The sequence below is a fragment of the Pipistrellus kuhlii genome, unplaced genomic scaffold (assembly GCF_014108245.1).
Source record: "Pipistrellus kuhlii isolate mPipKuh1 unplaced genomic scaffold, mPipKuh1.p scaffold_m20_p_13, whole genome shotgun sequence".
NCBI lineage: Eukaryota > Metazoa > Chordata > Mammalia > Chiroptera > Vespertilionidae > Pipistrellus > Pipistrellus kuhlii.
The window spans coordinates 30246839-30268467 of record NW_023425438.1 but is presented as its reverse complement, the minus strand read 5'-3'; the positions used below and the strand labels follow the sequence as shown (position 1 = coordinate 30268467).

Below are 21629 nucleotides of genomic sequence, written 5' to 3'. Positions count from 1 at the left end.
TGATTGTTTTCCTTTGTGCGGTGCTGTGGGGGACAGGCAATGGAGCAGTCCAGGGAGAGGGCTGGATGGGAAGAAAGAGATGGAGACTGTGAGGGGCTGGAGTGGTCTGGGCGGATTAACAGGTGGACAGGGAGAATAAGGAGAAAATGGGGGTGTAGGTGAGGGGTTAGGAGTTGCCTGGCAAGGGCCGGCAGGCTGCAGGAGAAAAAAAGGAATGTGTCCATCACTACAGAGTGGAGGAGCATTGTGGGAAAGAGTGGGATACTGGTAGGGGAAGCATAACTTATTTTTTCTTTCATAGTTCCAGGAAAACCTCAATACAAAATCTGCTACATTTCATTTAATCTAAGATATCACTGACCGTGAAATATAGTCATTTCAAGATACATGATTATTTTTATGTTCCAGAAAGAAAGAAAGGAGGGACAGAAAGGAGGGGAGGAGGTTAAGAAGGAAGAAAGGGAAGGGGAAAAGAGAAAGAAAAAAAGGAAGGAAGGAAAGCAGGACAAATATTAATCATGCACCACATAACCATGTTTCAGTCTATGATACAACACATATATGACAATGCTACACCATATAACCTAGGTGAGCAGTAGGCTATTCATGTAGGTTTGTGTAAGTATATTCCATGATGTTCATACAACAACAAGACCATCTAAGAACCCATTTCTGTGGTTAAGTTGTGCATGATTGAATAAGTCCTCATCAATTGAAAATATATTCTGATTTCAAAGAAACAAAGATTATTCTTTAATCCTTTGCAACCAGTTATATGGCTTTTCTTCTTCTTTTGGTAGTACATCGTTATTTGTGAGGTCTGATCTGAGCTTCCAGGGAAAGCTTGGTTATATTTAGTTACACCCATTTTACAGATGAGAAAATTGAGCCTCAGAGAACCTAAGTTACCTACCTCCGGGCTCACACTAATTCATGGAGATCCAATATTCCAACTGTGCTCTCCATTTTTATTAGAGCACATTCAATAGTTGGCCAGTTATTACATCTGCAGTTAGTAACAAAAGTGACTTTAGAATTAGAAAATAACAGATGATTTTACATCTCTTACATGTTGTTGTGATTAAAACCTCCTACCCCACCTGGAGCAAATTGAGGGAAACTGTGATTTGGGCTTTGTGGTTCAAGAATGCCTTTCTCTCCTTTTCAATTTATCTTAGTCAAATAAGGGAAGGATGGTGAAATGCCCAAATATCCATCAGGAAGATCTAAAATCAAAACAGCTTCTGCAACTCTACTAAGCAAGATTCTGCAACTCTACTTTACTTTCTGATTCAGCAAAAGGGAAGCCTTTTTGTGATTCGCAGAAACAGGAGAACATCGAGCTCTAGAACCAACCTCTGGGGACAATTTCTAAGACCAAGATCAAATATATAAAACGTGAATGAATGAGCAGACCATGTACCCGGGGAAAAACTGTTCTAATTATTCACTAATCACTTCAAAAATCCTGGACTCTCCACTTCAACAGCAGGCACCTGGCAGCATGGTTTTCCAACAGGAGCTGGCACTTTCGACAACCTGTGGCTCTCTCCTTCCAAGAATGCCCCCACCTTGTTTATCAAAATCCTTCCGGGTGGGATCAGAAATTGCCTTTTCTCTGAATCCCTCCCAAATCCTGACAGAATAAATGGCTCTTTCTGAAATTTCCTTTCACGATTTCTCTTTTCTTCCTCTTTGTTTTTTAAATATGATTTTATTGATTTTAGAGAGAAAGTAAGAGAGAGAGAGAGATCAATTAGCTGCCTACTAGGGATCAAGCCCAAAACCCTGGCATGTGTGCTGCCTGGGAATAGCCCATGACACTCAACTGACCACACCGGCAGGGCTCTTCCTCTGTTTCTTATAGGGAGTTCGAAGACCTGTCTCTCAACTACATTATTGGCTGTCTGAAGGCTGGCCCAAAGCATTCTTTGCTTGCTTGTTGGTGTGTTTTTAATGAAATTGTGTTTGTAAAGCTTGAGCACAATGACTCTTATGTAATAGGGGGAACTGGCTGAGGCCCAGAACAAGGACCACATAACAGACCAGAATATGCCACCCCAAATATGCCTCTTTAGGTTCAGGGGTATTTTGAGCTCATTATTTTGTGAAATAGCAGACACAGGAGAAGCTCCGAAAACAGAATAGAAGTTACCCTTTTGTAAGGGAAATTGACATTTATGAAGGGAAATCTCCACTTGTAAGGGTGTCTCCCTCTCAGTACCAGGTAAAGAAAGCTGACTCTAGTCCACAGGAGACTTATTAGTGCAAAGGCGCTGACTTAAATCTGTATAACAAACTTTACCCTTTTGATCTTATTTTCCCCTGGTCACTTCCTCATACCTTGCATCCCCCACACTTTACTTTGTTTTAGCTGAAGGTGGCAATTAAGCTCAAGTTCTAGCCACCTCTTTGAGTTATTCTTCCCAGAGTTTCTCCCACATATATGAAGTATAACATATTAATAAACCACTGTGTTTTTTATCTTGTAAATCTGTCTTTTATAACAGAGGCCCCAGCCGAGAACCTAGAAGAGTAAAAAGACAATAATGAATGTTGTTGTTAATGTTAGAACCAGCTGGAGCCGAGAACTGTAGCCCCAGTCTTCAATGAGACCCTGGTTCCTGCTGCTGCCCCCTGGGGTGCTCCAAGAGCTATCCTTTATAGCAATAATAGAAACAGCAAACAAATGCATTAAAAAAAAACACAACAACAACACTTAGAATAAAGGAAACTTTGAGGGGACAATGTTCTATTTCTTTTCTTCCTTCAAATTTTATTGTGGAAATTGTCAAACTGTTGAATCAAAAATTGACATGGAGCCCCACCAGTGTGGCGCAAGTGGTTGAGTGTTAACCTATGAACCAGGAGATCACAGTTCAAATCCTGGTGAGGGCACTTGCAGCTCAATCCCCAGTAGGGGACATGCTGAAGGCAGCCAATCAATGATTTTCATCATGGATGTTTCTATAACTCTCTCCCTCTCAGAAATCAATAAAAAATATACTTTTTAAAAATTGATGTGGACAATGGAATAAATTTCATCTATATTCAATATCAGTTAACATTTTAGTCTTTGTTGAAAACTTTTAAAATAAATTGTATATCAGGACATGCACTACTAATTATTTCAGCATGCATCTCCTAAAATTAAGGGCATTGACCTACATAATAATAATAATAATATTACCCATAGTAATAATAATCTCCTAACATTATCTAATATCCATTTCAAATTCAAATTTTCTCCAACTGTCCCCCAAATTTCTTTTACACGAAAAAGTTAGAGAAATCATGCCACCTGATATAAAACTTTACTACAAGGACATAGTAATCAAAATAGCATAGTACTGGCATAAAACTGACATGAAACTGAATAGAGGCCAAAAAATAAACCCATGACTTTATGGTCAATTAATATTCAACAAAGGAGGCAAGAACATACAATGGGATAAAGCTAGTCCATTTAATAAATGGTGTTGGGGAAATTGGACAGATACATGAAAAAAAATGAAATTAGACCACCTTCTTACACTATACTCAGGAATAAACTCAAAATGAATTAAATATTTAACCGTAAGATGAGAAACCATTAAAATCCTAGAAGAAAACATAGAGTAAAATCTTGGACATATCTCATAGCAATATGTTTTCTTGGGCAAGGGAAACAAACAAACAATGGAAGTACATCAAATTAAAAGGTTTTTGCACAGCAAAGGAAACCATCTACAAAATGAAAAGACAACCCATTGAATGGGAGAACATATTCACCCATGATCAAACTGATAAGAGGTTAACACTCAAAATTCATAAAGAACTTACACAACTCAGAACAACAACAGCAGCAAAAACCCACAAGCAATCCAATTTAAAAATGACATAGGACCTGTATAGACACTTTTTCAAAGAAGACGTACAGATGGCCAATAGACATATGAAAAGATGCTCAACGTCAGAAAAATACAAACTAAAACCAACCACAATGAGACATCACCTCATGAGAAGGCTAAAAGGCTAATTCCAATGTAACCCTGATTTTTTTTTTTTGGGGGGGGGGGAGGGGTGGCGGGGAGAGCTAGCAATCTGAATCTGTGCCAACAAGCCCAGTGTCCATTCTTGATAACCTATAATTAAATCATTGCCCCTTTCTCCACAAACTGGTTTTGCAAGACCTGTTATCTAAATGCTCACATTTTTACAGAGGCCATAAACCATGACACAGCTACCGGAGGGGGTTATCAGCACTGGCGCCGGGACAGGCCCTTAGGTATGATCTCAAGACCTCCAACACCTGGAGCTTTTTGCAAAGCTCACAAAAGGTCCAGAAACATAATCCATATTTGGGGGACAAAGACATCAAAAGGGAATAAAAATAAAAGGGGCTTCCACCATATTGGTTTGCTCGGAATTTGAGAGGCAACCTCCATTAGCACACCGGGATAATCAAGCTATGTAACTCCATTTCTCTAAGCGTTGATTGATTTTCTCTACAGCACTCAGACCTGTCAGAATGGTTGTCATCAATGAAGCAACAAACAACAAGTGCTGCCGAGGACGTGGAGAAAAGGGAACCCTCGTGCACTGTTGGTGAGAATGCAGACTGGTATAGCCACTGTGGAAAATGGTATAGAGTTTCCTCAAAAAATAAAAAATGGTACTGCCATATGACCCAGAGATTCCACTTCTGGGAATATATCTGAAGAAACCAGAAACACTGATTGGAAAGAAAATAGTCATTGCAGCACTATTTACAATAGCCAAGATTTGAAAAGAGCCCAAGTGCCCATCTTGGATCGGATGGGCATGGATTAAAACAAAACAAAACAAAAAAAAACGCTGTTGTAGAATGGGGAGGGGGTGAAAGGAGGACACCTATAATACTTTCAATAATAAAGATGAATGTTTAAAAACTGTAGTACATTTATACAATGAAATATTACTTGGCCATAAAAAAATTTTTTTTAAAGGAAATTTTACTTTTTTAAACACATGGCTGGACCTGGAATGTATTATACTAAGTGAAATAAGCCAGTCAGAGAAAGACAAAGACCATACCATTTCACTTACCAGTATATTTAGAATCTAATGAGCAAAACAAACAGACAAAATAGAGACAGACTCATAGATACAGAGAACAGAGTGACAGCTGTCAGAGCCAGGAGTGGGGGCGGGTAGGGGGGGAAGAGGGCTGGGTGAAAAATGGTGAAGGGATTAAGCAAAATAAAAAACAATTCACGGACAGACAATAGCATGGTGATTAACAGAGGGAAAGGGGAGGTTAGGGAGGAGTAGAAAAGGGTAAATGTGTGATAAATCGTGATGGAAAGAAACTTGACTTTGGGTGATAAACACACAATACACTACACAGATGATGTGCCTGAAACCTGTATCACTTTCATTAACCAATGCCACCCCTATAAACTTAATAAAAAATGTTAAAAAGAAAGAAAACTTAAAAAAAAAAAAAAAAAAAAGAAAGAAAGAAAGAAAGAAAACTGTTGCTAGTTTTGGCAGAAATGAACAGAGGCCCCCTCCCCACCCCACCCCCACCCCTATGGCGCCCCCCTCCCCTAAGAAATGGTCTGTAATGGTCTGTATGCAATACTCGCTGTTATCACAAGGGCACCACCCACCCAGGCGCCTTTAAACCAAGTGGGAGAATGTGAACAGACTGGCTCAGGAGAAATCCGAAACTGGACCCTGGACATTCCCAGGAACAGAGGATCTCTAAGAAGTCATCTTATCTGGCTACAGAGATAAAAGACACAGAAAGAGTCCTCCCTCCACAAGCCCCACAGCCCCCATCACTAGCAGCTTTGAGAAAGTACAAGAGGGCACATGTTGGCAACAGGTTCTTTCACATTTTAAACAAAGACTTCTTCTTCAGTCAGGCTTGGAGGGTTTCTTGATTCCTAGAATTCCTCAATACCGTTAACCTCTCAGCAATAAAATCTGGAGAACAGTTCACCAATCTATACTAATCTCAAACCAACGATAAACCCGCTCCCAAGGCCCTCACCCTCAACCCCCCCACCCCACCCCCCCCCCCCCACCCCCGCCGGGCCAAACAAGGCACTGAGGATTCACCCTGTGAAAGATCTGGGGCTGAGCTGGGACTGAATCTGTGCAGGTCCCAAGACCTCCTGTCTATCTTTGTCAATTGTTTTTGCTTTGAGAGATATCATATTAAAATATCATAGCATTTTTCTGTTTTGTTAAAATGGTGACTTACACTAATTCAGTTTTTAATGTTGAACCAATGTTACAATCTTGGAGTAAGCCCTACTTGGTCATGATTATCCTGTTTAGATACTATTGAATTTCATTTGCTAAAATTTTGTTTAGAATTTTTTCCACCTATAATCATGGCGAATATTGGTCTATCATTTTCTTGTAATGTTTTTGCTCAGTTTTGATGTATGAGTAATACTGGTGTCATAAAATGAATTGGGAAATGTGTCCTCCTTTTCAATTTTCTTGAAGAGTTTATATTGAATTGCTATTATTTTTTTCCTTAAATGTTTGGTACAGTATAATTCACTGGTAAAGCTCACCCTTAAGAGACTTTTTTGGTGGGCTAGTTTTTAACTAAAAATTCTATTTCTTTTATAGAGTTATTAAGGAAAACCTATTTTTTTTTTCCTTGAGAGAACTTCAGTAGTTAGTTCCAAAAAATATAAATATACTAGAGGTCCGGTGCACAGATTTGTTTACCGGTGGGGTCCCTTGGCCTGGTCCGCATCCTCTCGCAATCCAGGAGTGCCCAGGGGATGTTGGACTGCTGGTTTCAGCCCAATCTCCACAGGCCAAGAGACCCCACCAGAGCACAAATCCATGCATCAGGCCTCTAGTATGCATATAAGATCTTTGGTTAATCTCTTTCTGCCCCCCATTTCATCTGAGATTCATGAGTCTATTCCATGTTTCCATGCCTGTGCATTGAGCATTTGCCCACTGGTGGTCAGTGCATGTCATAGCTAACGGTCGACTGGTCAAATGGTTGCTTAGGCTTTTATATATATAGATACTACTGAAATCTCCAGCCATGATTATGGATTTATTTCTCCTTGCTATTCTATTAGTTTTTGTTTTATATGTTCAGAAAATCTGTTAAGTACATAAATATTTAGGATTTTAATATCTTCTTGATTAATTGACCTTATTCTCACTATGTCTATGAAATGACTTTCTTTATCTCTATGAAATCAACTTTGTCTGTTAATATAGTCACCATGTCTTTCTTTTGACTAATGTTTGCATGTATATCTTTTTCCATCCTTTTACTTTTATGCTATGTATCTTTATATTTATGTGTGTTTCATATAGGCAGCATATTGTTCAGTCTTGTTTTGATAAACCTATCTGACATTCTTTATCTTTTGATTGAAGTTACTTAGATCATTTTCATGTAATATAATTATTGTCATAAATTAGGTTTTAAGTATATCATATTATTTGTTTTCTAGTAGCTCTATATGTCCTTTCTTGCCTTTTTCTTCTTTTCCTGCCTAATTATAGATTAATTGACCATACTATATGATTCTATTTTATCTTTTTTATTGTCTTATTAGCCATAACTCTGTTTCTTTACTTTAATAGTTGCTTTAGGTTACATAATATAGGGTGTCCCCAAAAAATGTATATAAATTTTCCAGCTGATGTTTCTTTCATTTCAGATTTAACCCACTGGAATTAATAATTATTCAAAGTGTATTTTTTGGGAAACCCTGTATATATCTTTAACTTATCACAATCTATTAATACTTTCAGGTGACATAATACCATTTTACATATCATATAAGAAGTTTACAATAGTATACTTCCATTTCTCCCCTCCTAGCCTTTATGCTATTGTTTTCATGCATTTTACTTTTACATGTGTTATAAACCCCACAATACATTATTATTTTTGTTTAAACCATCACTTATCTTTTGATATGTTAAGGAATGCAGTCTTGTATTCTTGGCCCTGCTAAGACAGGCTTTATCAGCCTGTGATCTGCAATTTAAATTGAGACTGAGTCAGAAAATGACTGAGGCCCCAAGCCTTTCTCAAGAGCTTCCTATTACTATTTCTCAGCCAGCACCAGAAGCATGGCAGCCAGCAAAACGATAAAGATCAGATTCAGGAAACTGCCTTCCTCTTGAAGTCTGATGGCCTCAAGTAACTGCCCTTATGTTAAGAAAGAGAGAACTGCTGAGCAGAGCAACTAGCCAACTGAGATTTCAGAATGTTGAGCTATGTTTAAATGAGATATCCGGCTGTCATTACTCACTCATGTAGCTGACAAGAGGCAAATAGCTGGAAAGTCTCTTAAGGGTGAGCAGGACTTGTACTGCCAACAAGACCCCAAGTCAGGCTTGTCAGCTGGTCTTAAACCAGGGGAATTCCATCTGGTTCCCCCACAGTCTGGCATTTGACTTTGCTTCCTTCGGCACTATTCCCTTCCCTGGGCTGGCCTTCTGTTTTGCCTGGAGCCATATCTGTCACACTGACCTCAGTATTTCTCCATAGTTCCCCCACCAGATTCCTGTTCCAAAGCCCCAAATACCCATCTACTGCTTCTAACAAGGTCTGCATACCACCGTTCATGGGCCCAGGGTATGCCTGCCGAGCTAGGGTATGCCTGCCAAGCTAGGCTTACCCTGGGGTCTGCCTCCAGGCTCACCCTTTCCCCTAATTATAAGTCTAATCTACAGGTACCAGCCCCTCTGGTCAGGCCTGAAATGCTACCCTCAACATCCAAATGTTGAAAGAGAGAGGAGACTTCAAATGTCATGTAATCTACTTGCTTATCCAGGCAGGGTCCTTGATGGATGGTCAACTATTAAAAATGTTATCTTTCTCAATTAACTGAATATAACTTGTACCCAAGGTGCTGATTCTGTCATCTTATTAGTTTGCACAAGATTTCCCCACTTCCCTTTCCACCTGACCACCTTACAGACAGAGACACCTTTGGACAAGTAGGTAGAGAGCACCTTAGAAAGGCCCCTGAGCTGACTGGAAACATACCTTGCCAGAGACAGGTGTGTTGTCAGCCTGGACCTTCAGCTCAGGGGCCAGGGGTTTCATTATGTAAATCCAGCCAAGCACCAAGAACAAATATGATTATCCAGGCCCACCCAGAAGTGACGATTACAAAGAAGCCACAAGAATGCACATAATCTCCTTTGTCTTGGGCTTTAGTAAAACTTCCTGGTATTCTACTGTATAAAATAAACACGCTCTGGGTCACTGTCTCTCTATCGGAGGACAGCTGTCACACCTGGCCCTAGCTTTTTCCTTCTATCTTTGTATCTGTCTCTTTTTCATTTTCTCAGTCCCTAGCTGCCCCTCCTCAGAAACCAGACTGCTCTGTAGCCGCACTGGATGCAGAAATGAGAGAAATATACAAGTGTTCCTTTTGTTTCCTCTTCTCAAAACCTAAGCACTTTCAGTTTAATTCAATTTTTTAAAATAATCATTATTGAGCCTGGCCGGTGTGGCTCAATGGTTGAGCATTGATCTATGAACCAGGAGGTCATGGTTTGAGTCCCAGTTAGGGCATATGCCCGGGTTGTGGGCTCAATCCCCAGGGTGGGGCATGCAGGAGGCAGCTGATCAATGATTCTATCTCGTCATTAACATTTCTATTTCTCTCTCTCCCTTCCTCTCTGAAATCAATAAACATATTTTTAATTATTATTATTATTATTATTATTATTGAGCCCTTCTAAGGCTATATAAGATGCAGCTGGACTTTGAGGTGGAAAAATAGAAAGAAGGAATCTCAGTCAAGGAATATTCTCTCCTGCTTGATAGAAACTGCAGTAGAGTCCACTTTGGACTCTTCTGAGAGGGGAAGCATTGAAAGGACTCTTCTAGAGGGCAGTAAACCCCGTAGAGCCTGATGTGAAGGGCCTGTGTGTTACTAGCATCAAGGGAACAGTGTGAATCGATTGATTTTGTCTGTTTTGTGCAAGACTTATAGCCCTGCCTTACCTTTTCTTTTTTCTTAGATTCAGTGAAATTTTTTTTCCACATCAACTTTATTAAGATATAACTCACTTATCATATAATTCACTCATTCAAAGTGTACAATTCAATGGTCTTTAGTATGTTCAGAGTTGTTCAGCCATCGCCACGAGTTTAGAGCATTTTTATCATCGCAAAACAAAACTGTTTAACCCCTTACTAGTCCCTCCACCATTATCGCCAAGCCCTAGGCAATTACTAACAATGACTATTTAAAATTCAAAGGTCACATCCTCCATGAGCCTCAGTTTTCTCATCTAATAACATACTTCTCAGTGGCCCTCGCCTTCATCATAAACACTGAGACAGGCTGGAGCACACCATAGGCTGTGCCCAGTGACAAAGCCTGAGTAAGGCAGCTGATGGAGCCAAATTTTTCTAGACAGCTGGGTCAAAGGCCGAAGGGCAGGTCCAAATTCATGGCTGTGGACTTTGGCCGAGATGACCCAGCACTGACACTTCCTCGAACCATGATGACCTTTCAAGGACCTCCTCTGGACTGCCCCCGGACAGTCCCTCACCAGGGGAAAGCCTTAGGGTTTTGGAGTCAAAGGCCTCAGGAATAAATCCTGGCTCCCCACTTGCTCATTCTGTGAACTCAGTGGATGTAACTTTTGAAACCTCCCTTTTCTCATCCGTAAACTGAAGGAGGAAACCAGGACTGGCTGGGCTGGTGGATCACAGGCACACTGACGGTTTCCCCTGAGGCCAGAGTGCCTGCCACCTGGCCAGCCCCTTGACATTCCCCCAGTGGGGGCAGAGGTCCTGTCTCCCCATGTCTCCCGACACCCACCAAGCACGTCTTCAGGAATGACCACCACGTGGATTATAGAAGCAGGGCCTTGGCAGTTGGCTCTTCCCACCTCAGCAGCTGTGTGCCGCCGGGTCCTAGCGTGCTCCGGCCCAGGAGAATCCCGCGCAGCTTGGAGCACAGAACTTTCTTTTGAGCAGACACCCCTTCCCTTCACAGCTGGCCAGGCTGTTCATACTCCACTGCAGCCGCCAGAGCTACCCAGGCTCTCCCTCCCCTGACCACAGGCCCACACAGCACTAAGCTGCTCTTTGGGTGCTGATTTTAAAGTATTTATTGAGAAACAAAAGACTCAGAAAGAACATTTGACTCTCCCCCCCTTTTCAGAGAAAACTGCGTCAGAGGGGAAGAGTTTAAGGTGTCACCCTGGCCCAATTTGAATGAAGTATGGTAAACAGGAGGCCTCAGGTAGAGAGAGACCTGTTAGCCAGGTAGCACTATGCCCCCTTGTCTGCCACACATGCTCCTCTCTTCCTCGACTATCTGTAAATCATCCTTTCTTACTTCTGCAATCCGATACACCGTTCCCCACTTCCTCCTTGGTCTGAAGTATCATAGAGACCCAACGTGCCTCCCTGTCTTGGAAACTGTCATGCCTAGGTGAATTCCCCTGCGCATGTTTTAAAACTTTGACTTCCTCCTGAAAGCATCCTGAGCAGGCAAAAGTAGTAACTTAACAGTCCTCTACGGGCGGCTATTTTCAAACATGGGAAACTTCTCATCTCTGAGCAAAAATAGAGCCGAAATGCTCAACAGTAGGGCAAGAGCCTGGGAGGCTGAGGACATTGCCAAGAACAGCCGTTCCGTAAATAAAGCTCCGTGCGCTGGAGTAGGACAGGGAATCTCCCGGAGAGCAATGCCTGGCAGGCTGTTCTCGAGCACGCTGGCATCTCCGCTCTCCCTGAGGGGGAACCAAGGTTGCTTTAACGTGGGCATCCTTGCCCGGCGTAGGGAGGGCTCTATCACATCAAACCTCGATGCTTCCCCCACTCCTGACCTGGCTCCTTTTCTGCTGTGACTCCCGAAGGCTGCTCAGCACAGCAACCCCACCCCTTTGTTGAAAGAACTCTACCTTCCACAGGAGGAGGTCCGCTCTGGCTCAGGCCTGCTACAAGGCCTCCGCCAGGCGGCCTTTTTCCCAGCCTGTCCCTCCAGGTCCAAGGAGAGAGTGACCATGGGTCCTGGGTTCTGGTCCAGATTCTACCATGAGTGGACGAGCCAGCTGGGCCCCCATCCCCCGACCACGGTCACCTCGGAAGCAAACACGTCCAGCAACGACAGAGGTACCCTTGCTCCTGTGAGCATGGCTGAGCCCTGACCCTGGGAGTTACAGCAGGCTCTCCCCCACCCCAACCCCACAGGCCAAGAGGCATTCAGCTCTTCCGTGCCAGCCTTAAGGCCACAGATATTTAGAAAGGGAGCACTAACCCCAAGGTGAGAAGTGACCGTCAGGAGAAGGTCAGCATGGGATGAGAATAATGAAGGAGCAGGACAAGCAATCAACACCAGAGAAGGAAAACCAGGGACAGAACTAAGACGAGGCAGCAATAACGACGATGAAAAAAAGCCACAGCTACCACTCATTGAGCTCTGACTACACGCCAGGGTCTGAGCACTTTCCGTGCATTAAATCATTTAATCGTTATACAGTTTAAACATACAAATGGCCCCCATGACGTTTCTTTACGACAAAGAGAAAGACAACACCTTACGGTGAAGCCCAGCAAACAAGGTGTCAAGTGCCAGGAATGGGGCACAGTGACAGCATGAAGCCCTGACAAGCGGCACCAAGGCCACAGCTTTTGGCGTTCTTGCCAAACATACACAACCTCATTCTAATTGGGAGGACAACATCAGACAAGCCCACCACTCGTCCAAAACATTATAGTCAAGAGGCAAGGGAAGGTTGAAATTCTGCAACAGACTGGAGGAGACCAAAGAAAAAATAAATGCTAATGGGACCGTGTACAGGATCCTAAAATAGAAAAATAGTCCTTAGTGATGGTCAAGTTCAAATAAGATCCTAGTGTAGATAACAGAATTATAGCAACATTGATTTCCTGTTGTGGGTTGGCTCAATGTTTATTCTGAACATTGTAATATGGTTCTGCAAAATGCTGGCATTAGGGAGTTAGATGTAGGGATATGGATACTCTCTGTCTTATATTTTTTCCTGCAAGTGGAAAATTAAAATTTTAAAAATTTTAAATTATTTTTAAATTTTATTTTCTAAGCACAAGATTCTCCAAACAAATCAAGCCCATCTCAGAAGAGTTACTTATTGGGTTGGTCTACCAGCGACGAGACATGGCCAGATTTTGGATAAAGCAGAAAATAGTTTCAACTGGCGGCAATCTTGTTCAAGATCTGCCACAGCTGGGTGTCCATCGCTGACACTGCCCTTGCGTCCAGCAGGTCCTCAGTGGCAGGGAGGGGGCCAGCACTCATTGCAATAAGCAGCGCTGCCATGTCCGGAGGTGTGACTGACAGGACAGGCTCCCTCCTACGGTGTATGTTCCTCCCCAGCCTCCAGGTTCCCTGGCATTATTCTGCATCTTCTGTTTGTCTTGTTCTTCCATCCGGGAGGACCTGATGACAGAAGCTTCTCTCATTTTCATGACAATGTGTCACGGCTCCTCCTTCCACATTCCTTCCGCGGTGAGTCACGTTCAGAGGCTTTTGCTACCAAATAAAGGCATTTCCCACCAAGTTGAAGCCCTTCAACTGTATCCCTCGATGTCCCACCACTGGTTTCTCATATCTCACAAGAGGAAAAAATAATTGCTATTTTGCCCACATTTGATTGTTGTTTTTCTCTCCGTGTGTGCTTCTGTCTCCCATCTGACCAGCCAGGAGGACGGCGGCAGACGGGAGGGGGCAGAATCTGCAGCTCTGGCCTCGTGGTGGACGGCAGCACCCACCGCCGGGAGGGCGTGTGTTGCTCTTCGAATGTTCCAACACGCAGCACAGGCAGGACACGTGCCCTGTTAGCGTGCAGGGCCTTGGCACCCGTCGTCCGGTTCCCGGGTGTCTGCGTGGTGAGGTTTCCCGCTAGGCCGCTGCAAGCCGGCCCCACAGCTGCCTGTGTCCTGTTCCAACAAAGTTCTGTTTTCATTTCCTTCTCTCCACCCCGCACACTGGAAAACAAATTATCCGGTGATTAGCTAACACCTCGTGACTGCACGTTTTGCAAGGAAGGAAGACGAGAGGGAAAAGCCATTCTAAGCCCGGTGCCTGGGACCCTTAAACAAGGGGATGAGGACCCCAGAGGGCCATTGATTCAAAGGTGCGAGCGGGTCTTTTCTCTAATGGAGAGGGAGATCTGGGATGGGGCCAGACGGAAGCTGGGAGTGCCTGGCCGCTGCCCTCCTTCCCCCTCCCAGGGATATTTTGGCAGCTGCAGGGGTGCTGCCCGGGCAGGGTTGGGTGTCTGTAAATGAGCCCCACTGCCCCGAGGCCACCTCCCTGGCTACTGAGCTCTGCACAGTGGGCAGCGTGGAGGACGGTGAGGAACAGGAAAAGCATGTTAGTTGAAGACAAGCTCGGAAAGTACTCGTCAGAGGATGGTAGGTTTCCAGGGCCATGAGTGAGCCCTTGCTAACACTTAGGATGTAAGCCATGTGGGCTGCTGCTTGAGAATGAAAGCGCATCCCCTTGACTTATTGGTCTACTTTTGTGTCTATATACACACTAATGCTGTATCTCAGTTATTTTAAGATATAACCTTTCACATTTTAATATCTCTGCAATTGAGGCACACCATACAACTGGCAGTTTTTTAGTGGTATATAAAAAGTATCACGTCTTAAAATTACCGTATTTTTCAGACCATAAGACGCACTTTTTTTCTCCCAGAAGTGGGGGGGAAAAGTCCCTGCGTCTTATGGTCCAAATATAGCCTACACATATACTGTAAAAAAAAAGTTTTTTTACTTGCCCGGCTCTGTGTGGTCTCTGTGTGCTTGCCCGGTTCTAAAATGGTTCTAAATGCTGCTGTTTACTTTACAGGGTTGATTACATGTGTTTATGACTGTGATGTTGGGTTTTAATGCACATAAAATATTTTAGGACACTATTTGTTTCAGAATCTTTTTTTCTTCATTTCCCTTCTCTAAAAACCGGTGCATCTTATGGTCCGAAAAATACAGTAATAAATATGATAATTCACATGCAATATGACAAAATTTTGGGGGCTCCCTAGAGACAAAAGTGCCTCATTCATGGCCTCTATCTTTCAAGATATGATATCATGGCAAGAAAAAACCACACCCAACATTCCTAATTTGAGACCTGAATGAATCAGGTAATAGTTTAACTTTTCAGATTTATTGTTAATCCTAATAAAGTTCATCAAAATCATCTAGCAGATATTCTCTAGCACTTAGAGAATAGAATCAGTATAAACATTAAAAAACTTAACTTATTCAATAATCTTAACAGCCCCGCACATGAAGTACTTGTTTTCTCATTCTAAATAAGAATTTTTATTTAACTTGACATTTTTCATAAGAAGGTAAATCACAGAGAAGTTAACTTTTGCCCTAAGTAAAAGCTTCATTCTTTTCGGCTTTCCTGGAAATAAAAATAAGTCATCCTTTGCTTTAAAAAATGAGTTCTCACTTTCTGCCTGAGGGGGCCATGACCACCTACAACATCAAAGACTCCAGACCTTTATCAAACAAGGTATTAAAGTAGGAGATGGTCACACGTTGAGTGCCTTTAATTCTGGATTTAATTTTCAAGACTGACTCCAAGTATTCAAACAGAGATGGGTACAAGCAGAGTCAGGAATGGAAATAAGCGATTCAGGTCTCTCTCATCTTTTTCTCTTAAGGCCCGGTTGGGTTTATGAAAAGTCTAAACCCTGTCAATGTTTACTCAGCCTTTTGACTTTCAAATTCAAAGTCAAAATGATGTGGGAGTAGCCACACACAAAAAATCCAAATGCCAGTTTCACTGTTGAGGCCACAGTAGTGAGCAGTTCTGAGAGAATGAATTATCTACAATATTTACCTTCATGCGATGGGGGCTCAGTGGAGAATCCATCTCAGGAGCACCAAGAGACGGCTCCGTTGATTTAGGAATCAATCACTACCTCGATTGAGGCCAAGCATGTGCAGAGCTCTAAAGCCCAAGCATCCCTTTGCTGACAACCCCATGAGACTGATGACCAGCGTTGTGGGCTCAGGTAACCACTCACGAGAACTTCTGCCAAACAAAGAGCCAGAGATCAACTCACCCATCACACATCACCAACACCAAGGACTTACGTTCAAACAACGGCCCATGTCAACTGGAGGCTCCCGGAAGACCCTCAGGAGAATCTAAACCTATTTCTAAAGTGACTACATCTCTTCTTTTCCTGCAGACTTGAAACATCCGTGAAGGAAAATTCCCAAGAAAAATTACAGAAATTCCCCCCAGAGGAAAAATGCGTTACTTGAAAATACGTGGTCAAGTTATATATAGACACGTGCAAATTGTGGACCCAGGACCAGTGAATGTTTTGAGAGCTTGATTACTCTTCTCTAAACTAATGTAGCAACGCTGCTCTCTAGGTGTGCTAGCAGCCACTGCATAGAAAGGTCAGGTGCAGTCCCATGAAACCCTTAGAAGGGCCAAGCTTACAGTCTTCAAACCCACATTAAGTACCTGTGCCCTCGTAACTGCTCACATATGGCCTTAACATTCCCAGTAGAAGACAGTCTGCTAAATGTCCTCACAACACTGATCCCTTCTGTTTTGTGAGCTTCATCAAATGTCTACTTCTTTTTTTTGTTTTAATCCTCACCCGGGGTATTTTTCCATTGATTTTTAGAGAGAATGGAAGACAGAGGGAAACACCGATGTGAGAGACACACCAATTGGTTGCCTCTACGCATGCCGCAACCAGGGCCCAGGCCAGGGAGGGACCAGGACCAGGTACATGCCCTTGAGCAGAATCAAACCCAGTACCTTTCAGTCAGCAGACTGACGCTCTGTCCACTGAGCCAAAGCTGCTAAGGCTCTATTGTTCTTAATTGACCATTAGCAATTTCTTCTCAACATGAGTCTATTATGAAACCTAAGTGGTAAAGGCTGCTTCTAGATTGTATCACTGTGGATACAAACCCCAAAGTGAACACGGTTTAGGGCAATACAGTGTCTTCTTTTTAATGCTGCTCCACCTCCTAATTATGCTTACTGAAAATGGAAGCATAAATAAATATTCATATTCCTCTTTACAGAATCAAGTGAGAAAGCACTTTTAAGAATTTTAAATGTGAAGATAGATCATGCACTGATCGTTCAATATCACTATAATAGTTTCTGAAGAGAACAATGGCCTCTTTAGGGGAAATGTAACCAAATATGGAAAAACAAAAGAGATCATAGATTATTACACATGACAATTAAAAATACAAAGACTTTATTTCTATCTTCTTACATTTCCAAGTATCACATCTGATAAGAAGCTTCATCTCTATAAACACAAAAAAAATTTTTTTCAAGAAAGCATTGTTACAAGATGGTATATATAAGCAATAGTTTGGCAGAATTTTGTCAACTCTAGCATTCAGCTCTCTCAAAAAAAATGAACTTTAAAATTCAAAAATAACAGCTTTATTTTACATATTTTACAACTTACATTTAAAATATCATGCTCTAGTTAAATATTTCATCAACAACACTGTATACAAATAAAATATTACACAAAATATATTTTAAGAAAATTTTTGGTCATTGATCTGAACAATAAATAAAAACACAGGCACTTCTACACTGAGACAGGGAAGCAGTCACCCACTAAGGAATAATTCTGCCTAAGCAACATGTGAAAATATGGCAAGAATAGAATCCTGGAGTTTTAAACTGACAAACCAGTCGTGAAAAGGTCTGCAACTTCAATCCTTTCCCTTGAAGTTCCAAAATCACATATGCTTTCCTGGTCCACATAAAAAAAAAATCATAAACGTAACGTTTCTGCAAAGGATAATCCAATTTTTACTTGGTCATTATGGAATCGTTCTCATTATTTTCAAATGCTAAAAATAGTGAACTATCATGCCACCCAGCAAATCAAATGCAAGAACCGTTATTATGTTCCTAGGTCATAATCTCCTTATGACCATAAGCCACAGCAAGATAAACTGGATCACACAAACGATCTTTGTTTTGCAAAAATTAACTGATTATACCAATGTAAGAAAATACTGCTGGGGTGGCAGGAAATTTCGACAGAGGTCAATTACTCTAAATAATTTTTTTTAATTCATTTAAAATCCATGGTAATAAATGTAATTCAAATATCATAAAAAAAATCATTGAATCATACATAACAAATTATTGGTAGTCAATAGGTTTTAAACACCTAAATTGTAGACAATTCACTCATTCCAACAAAAAGTTGGACTATTACAATATTAGGTCAAAACAAAAATAACTTAAAATATAGTCAAATTCCAAAAACATGATTTCAGACAAGAAGAGGGGTAGGAGGGGGGGAATTTAGAAAATAATGACCACTAGCCAGTAGGAAGAATCAGAACCAATCATCCTGCTGCAGCTTCCTTTAAAAATTACAATCTTCTGCTTTCCTTCTTCAGAAAGTACATCAAAGGGTTTAGCGGTCCTCAAACGGGTGCTCCTTATGAAGGCAATTTTGAACAGTTTAAACACAGAAATTACCCCTAATGAGAGAAACACCCCACCCCCACCCCCGCCCCTGGGAACTACCCAAGAGATGTCTTCCTATGCGAAAACGTATGTCTGTCTACACGTCAGCAATTTAAATGAGCGTTTTGCAACCGAGACCAAATATCAATCATCTCTTGAGGTTTTCTGCTATGGACTAACATCAGATCTAGATAGGAGCAAATGTTATTCCTCTTTTTCTCTTCGATGTCGAATGTCTTGAAGCCTTTGTGCTTCTCGGGAACGAGGCCCAGCTTCTGAAGGCACATCCCAGTGTAGACGTCGTCGATGGGGTACAGGAGGACCTGGTCGGTGACGTTGTACAGCCGCAGCGCCAGGCGGCCGGAGTACAGGAACCCGCCTCCGCCGGCGTAGGGCGGGTACACGCCCGCGTACACCACCTCCGGGATGTAGTACTTCAGCTTCTTGTCCCGGTGGGGCCCCGCGTTGTGGATCACGTCCCCTATGAACAGGTCTTTGGCTTTGCTCTGGGACAAGCTATTCAAGTAGTTCAGGATGTGGTGGGTGTTCACGAAGACGTCGTCGTCGCCCTTGAACACGAACTCGGCGTCCGGGCAGGACGTGCTCACCCAGCGCAGGAAGAGCACCTCCTTCAGGGACAGGTTGAAGAACGTGTCTCTGTAGTTCCACATGAGAATGTCCTGGTGCTTCTCGCTCTCAAACTTCAGCATGTCGGACAGGTCCGGGTGGTTGTCCTCCGGGGGCGTCTGGCCCAGCAAGAAGACCCGCACCACCGTCTGGTTCCCCGCGCGGGTCTCTCGGCCCCACGATTCCCGGATCGCTTGCCTCCTGGCGAAATGGGGGGTGAGGGACTTGATCGCCAGCAGCAGGAAGGGTTTCTTCGCACACTTATCCCGCTGGTCGATGAGCAGCGAGTAATTGCGACACCTCAGGTACAGCAGGAAGTCTTTAAACCTGTCCGGCAGATCGCTGAAGCCCGAGACGACCGAGGTGACCCTCAGGTCGGGTTCGCAGAAGTTCAGATGGCTTGTGTTGGAGACCCCGGACGGGTCCCCGGTCTGGTTGGCCAGCATGCTCAGGATGGGGTTGTACCTCCGGTTCAGCTTTTCTTGTTCTCGGTTCCAGTACGCCGTGGGAGGGTTGGATATCTTCCAGAACTTTTCTTTGGGTATGATTACTTCCCCCTTTCCATTTTTGTCTTGGTTACTGCTTCTGGAGACTTCCACAATCAAATAAATGAAGACATTTGCCATCATCAGGATACCCAACAACTTTATTCTTCGACGTCCAACACTCATTTCTCATATCTGGAACAAAAGGGAGGAGCATTGGATTAATCGAGTCATGATCCATCTGCGTTTGCTCACCCACGTCACTTGCCTCTTGGGCTTGACCTCCCCCTGGAAGGGTGGACTGGAGCACAGACTCCAGGTGGGGATGGCCTAGGTTCAAACCGTGGCCCTGCTGTCCTAGCTGTGTGACCTTGAGCCCGTGGTATAACTGTGTCTCAGCTTCTCCAACTATAAAACGGAGATAATACTCTACCTCATAGGATGGGTGTGAGCGCTCCATGATTTTATATAGTGGCTGGCCCATAGCAAACAGTGTGTAAGTGGCTGTTAACATTACGGCTGTTTGAGACACCGGAGGGCAGAAATAGGCATTTCCTAACCTCACAGGGGTTGGACTTCCTTGCTTACAAGGACACACACAAATCAATGCGCTACAAATTGATTTGCCCACAATCCATAACATCAAATACATTTTATGTTGTGATCCCGTACACGTATGTGCACACACATGTATATAATTGTATGTGTTTATAGGTGTTGCGATGTGTATAGTTTCATGGAATTCACTCCAAGATTTTACTTTATTCTTTTTTTTTTAATGGTGGTCCCAACCCTGAATTGTTTCCCAACCCACCATTTCATGGATCAGAAAACAAAGGCAGAGAGATGGGGACGCTTGCCCGGAGTTGAAGGGCCAGGGGGTGAAGGAGCCACTCGCCACATTGAGAGCTCAGAGAAATCAAATGCCAAGAGTCATACCAGCTTTATCCTAATTTCTAAAAACCGAAAACAACCCATATACTGTGAAGAGAAAAACAATTTTCAAATCTCAGCATGTTCATACAATGGAATCACCCTCAGCAATAAAAAGGAAACTATTGCTACTAGTAACAAGAGTACCGTAGAAGTGAAAGACAGACCTCAAATTCCATTTATGTGACGTTCAAGAAGGCAAAATTAACCCAGGTCCTACATGTCTGAAAGTGACAGGGGTAGAGGTTTTGCCTGGAGAGGGGCAGGAAGGAATGCAAGAGAGTACAGAAATGAGCCCTGGCCAGTGTTGCTCAGTGTTTGGAGCTCCGATTCGAGCACCAAAGGCTGTGGATTCAGCCCCAGTCAGGGTGCATGCAGGAGGCAGCCAATTGATATGTCTCTCTTACATCTCTCTCTCCCTCACCTCTCTCTCTCTCTCTCTCTCTCGCTCTCTCTCTCTCTCTCGTCCTCCCCTACCCCAACCCCCCCCCACACACACACCCAATCCTATCATCCTCTCTTCTACCCTCTCTAAAAATGGATGGATAAAATATCCTCGGGTGAAGATTGACAAAAGAAAGAAAGACTTAAGGTAGGGGTGTCGAACTCAATCAGAGAAGGGGCCAAAATCTAAAATCCAGCCTAAATCGCGGGCCGAATGGTTTACCGAACAGTCATAAACTGTCATTGTGATGGAAATGCAGCGGAGTGCAGTGATGACAGCGCGGTGCAGGCCACATTGCAAGGCCTGGCGGGATGGATTTGGCCCGCGGGCCTTGTGTTTAACACATGTGACTTAAGGTCTCTGCTGTTTATAGCAAAGAGAAATGAAAATGATATTTTAGTGAAATATCAAAGGCCACTAACAGATTTCAGTCTATAGGCAATTTTTTTTTGGTTAATCTTCAGCCAAGGATATTTTTTCCCATTCATTTTTAAAGAGAGTGGAAGGGAGGGTAGGAGAGAGAGAAACATTAATGCAAGAGAGAGAGATCCAACAAAGAAAGACCACAATGAGGAAAAAGATTTGGAAGGATGCTCAGGAACAAACAGCATACACTATGAATAGCTAATGACTTCGCAGAAGTTTCCAATTCAG

The 21629-nt window shown here is 42.9% G+C and overlaps 1 protein-coding gene across 3 annotated transcripts in view; it reads right to left on the bottom strand.

The window, feature by feature from the left end:
• Positions 1–6642: 6642 nt before the first annotated feature.
• Positions 6643–21629, bottom strand: part of B3GNT2 (UDP-GlcNAc:betaGal beta-1,3-N-acetylglucosaminyltransferase 2) — a 38512-nt gene continuing 23525 nt past the window's right edge. The window contains exons 2-3 of one of the 3 annotated variants that reach the window (XR_004987468.2): positions 18521–19792; positions 6643–6652 (exon numbers count right to left, since the gene is read on the bottom strand). Coding sequence is in view for 2 of the 3 variants with exons in the window: in XM_036435466.2 (XP_036291359.1) it covers positions 18590–19783 (1194 nt within the window). In the remaining variant the exon portion in view is untranslated. Of the gene's footprint in view, positions 6653–17221; positions 19793–19879; positions 20006–21629 lie in introns of those variants that run through there. The other 2 variants (XM_036435466.2, XM_036435465.2) reach the window with 2 other exon arrangements.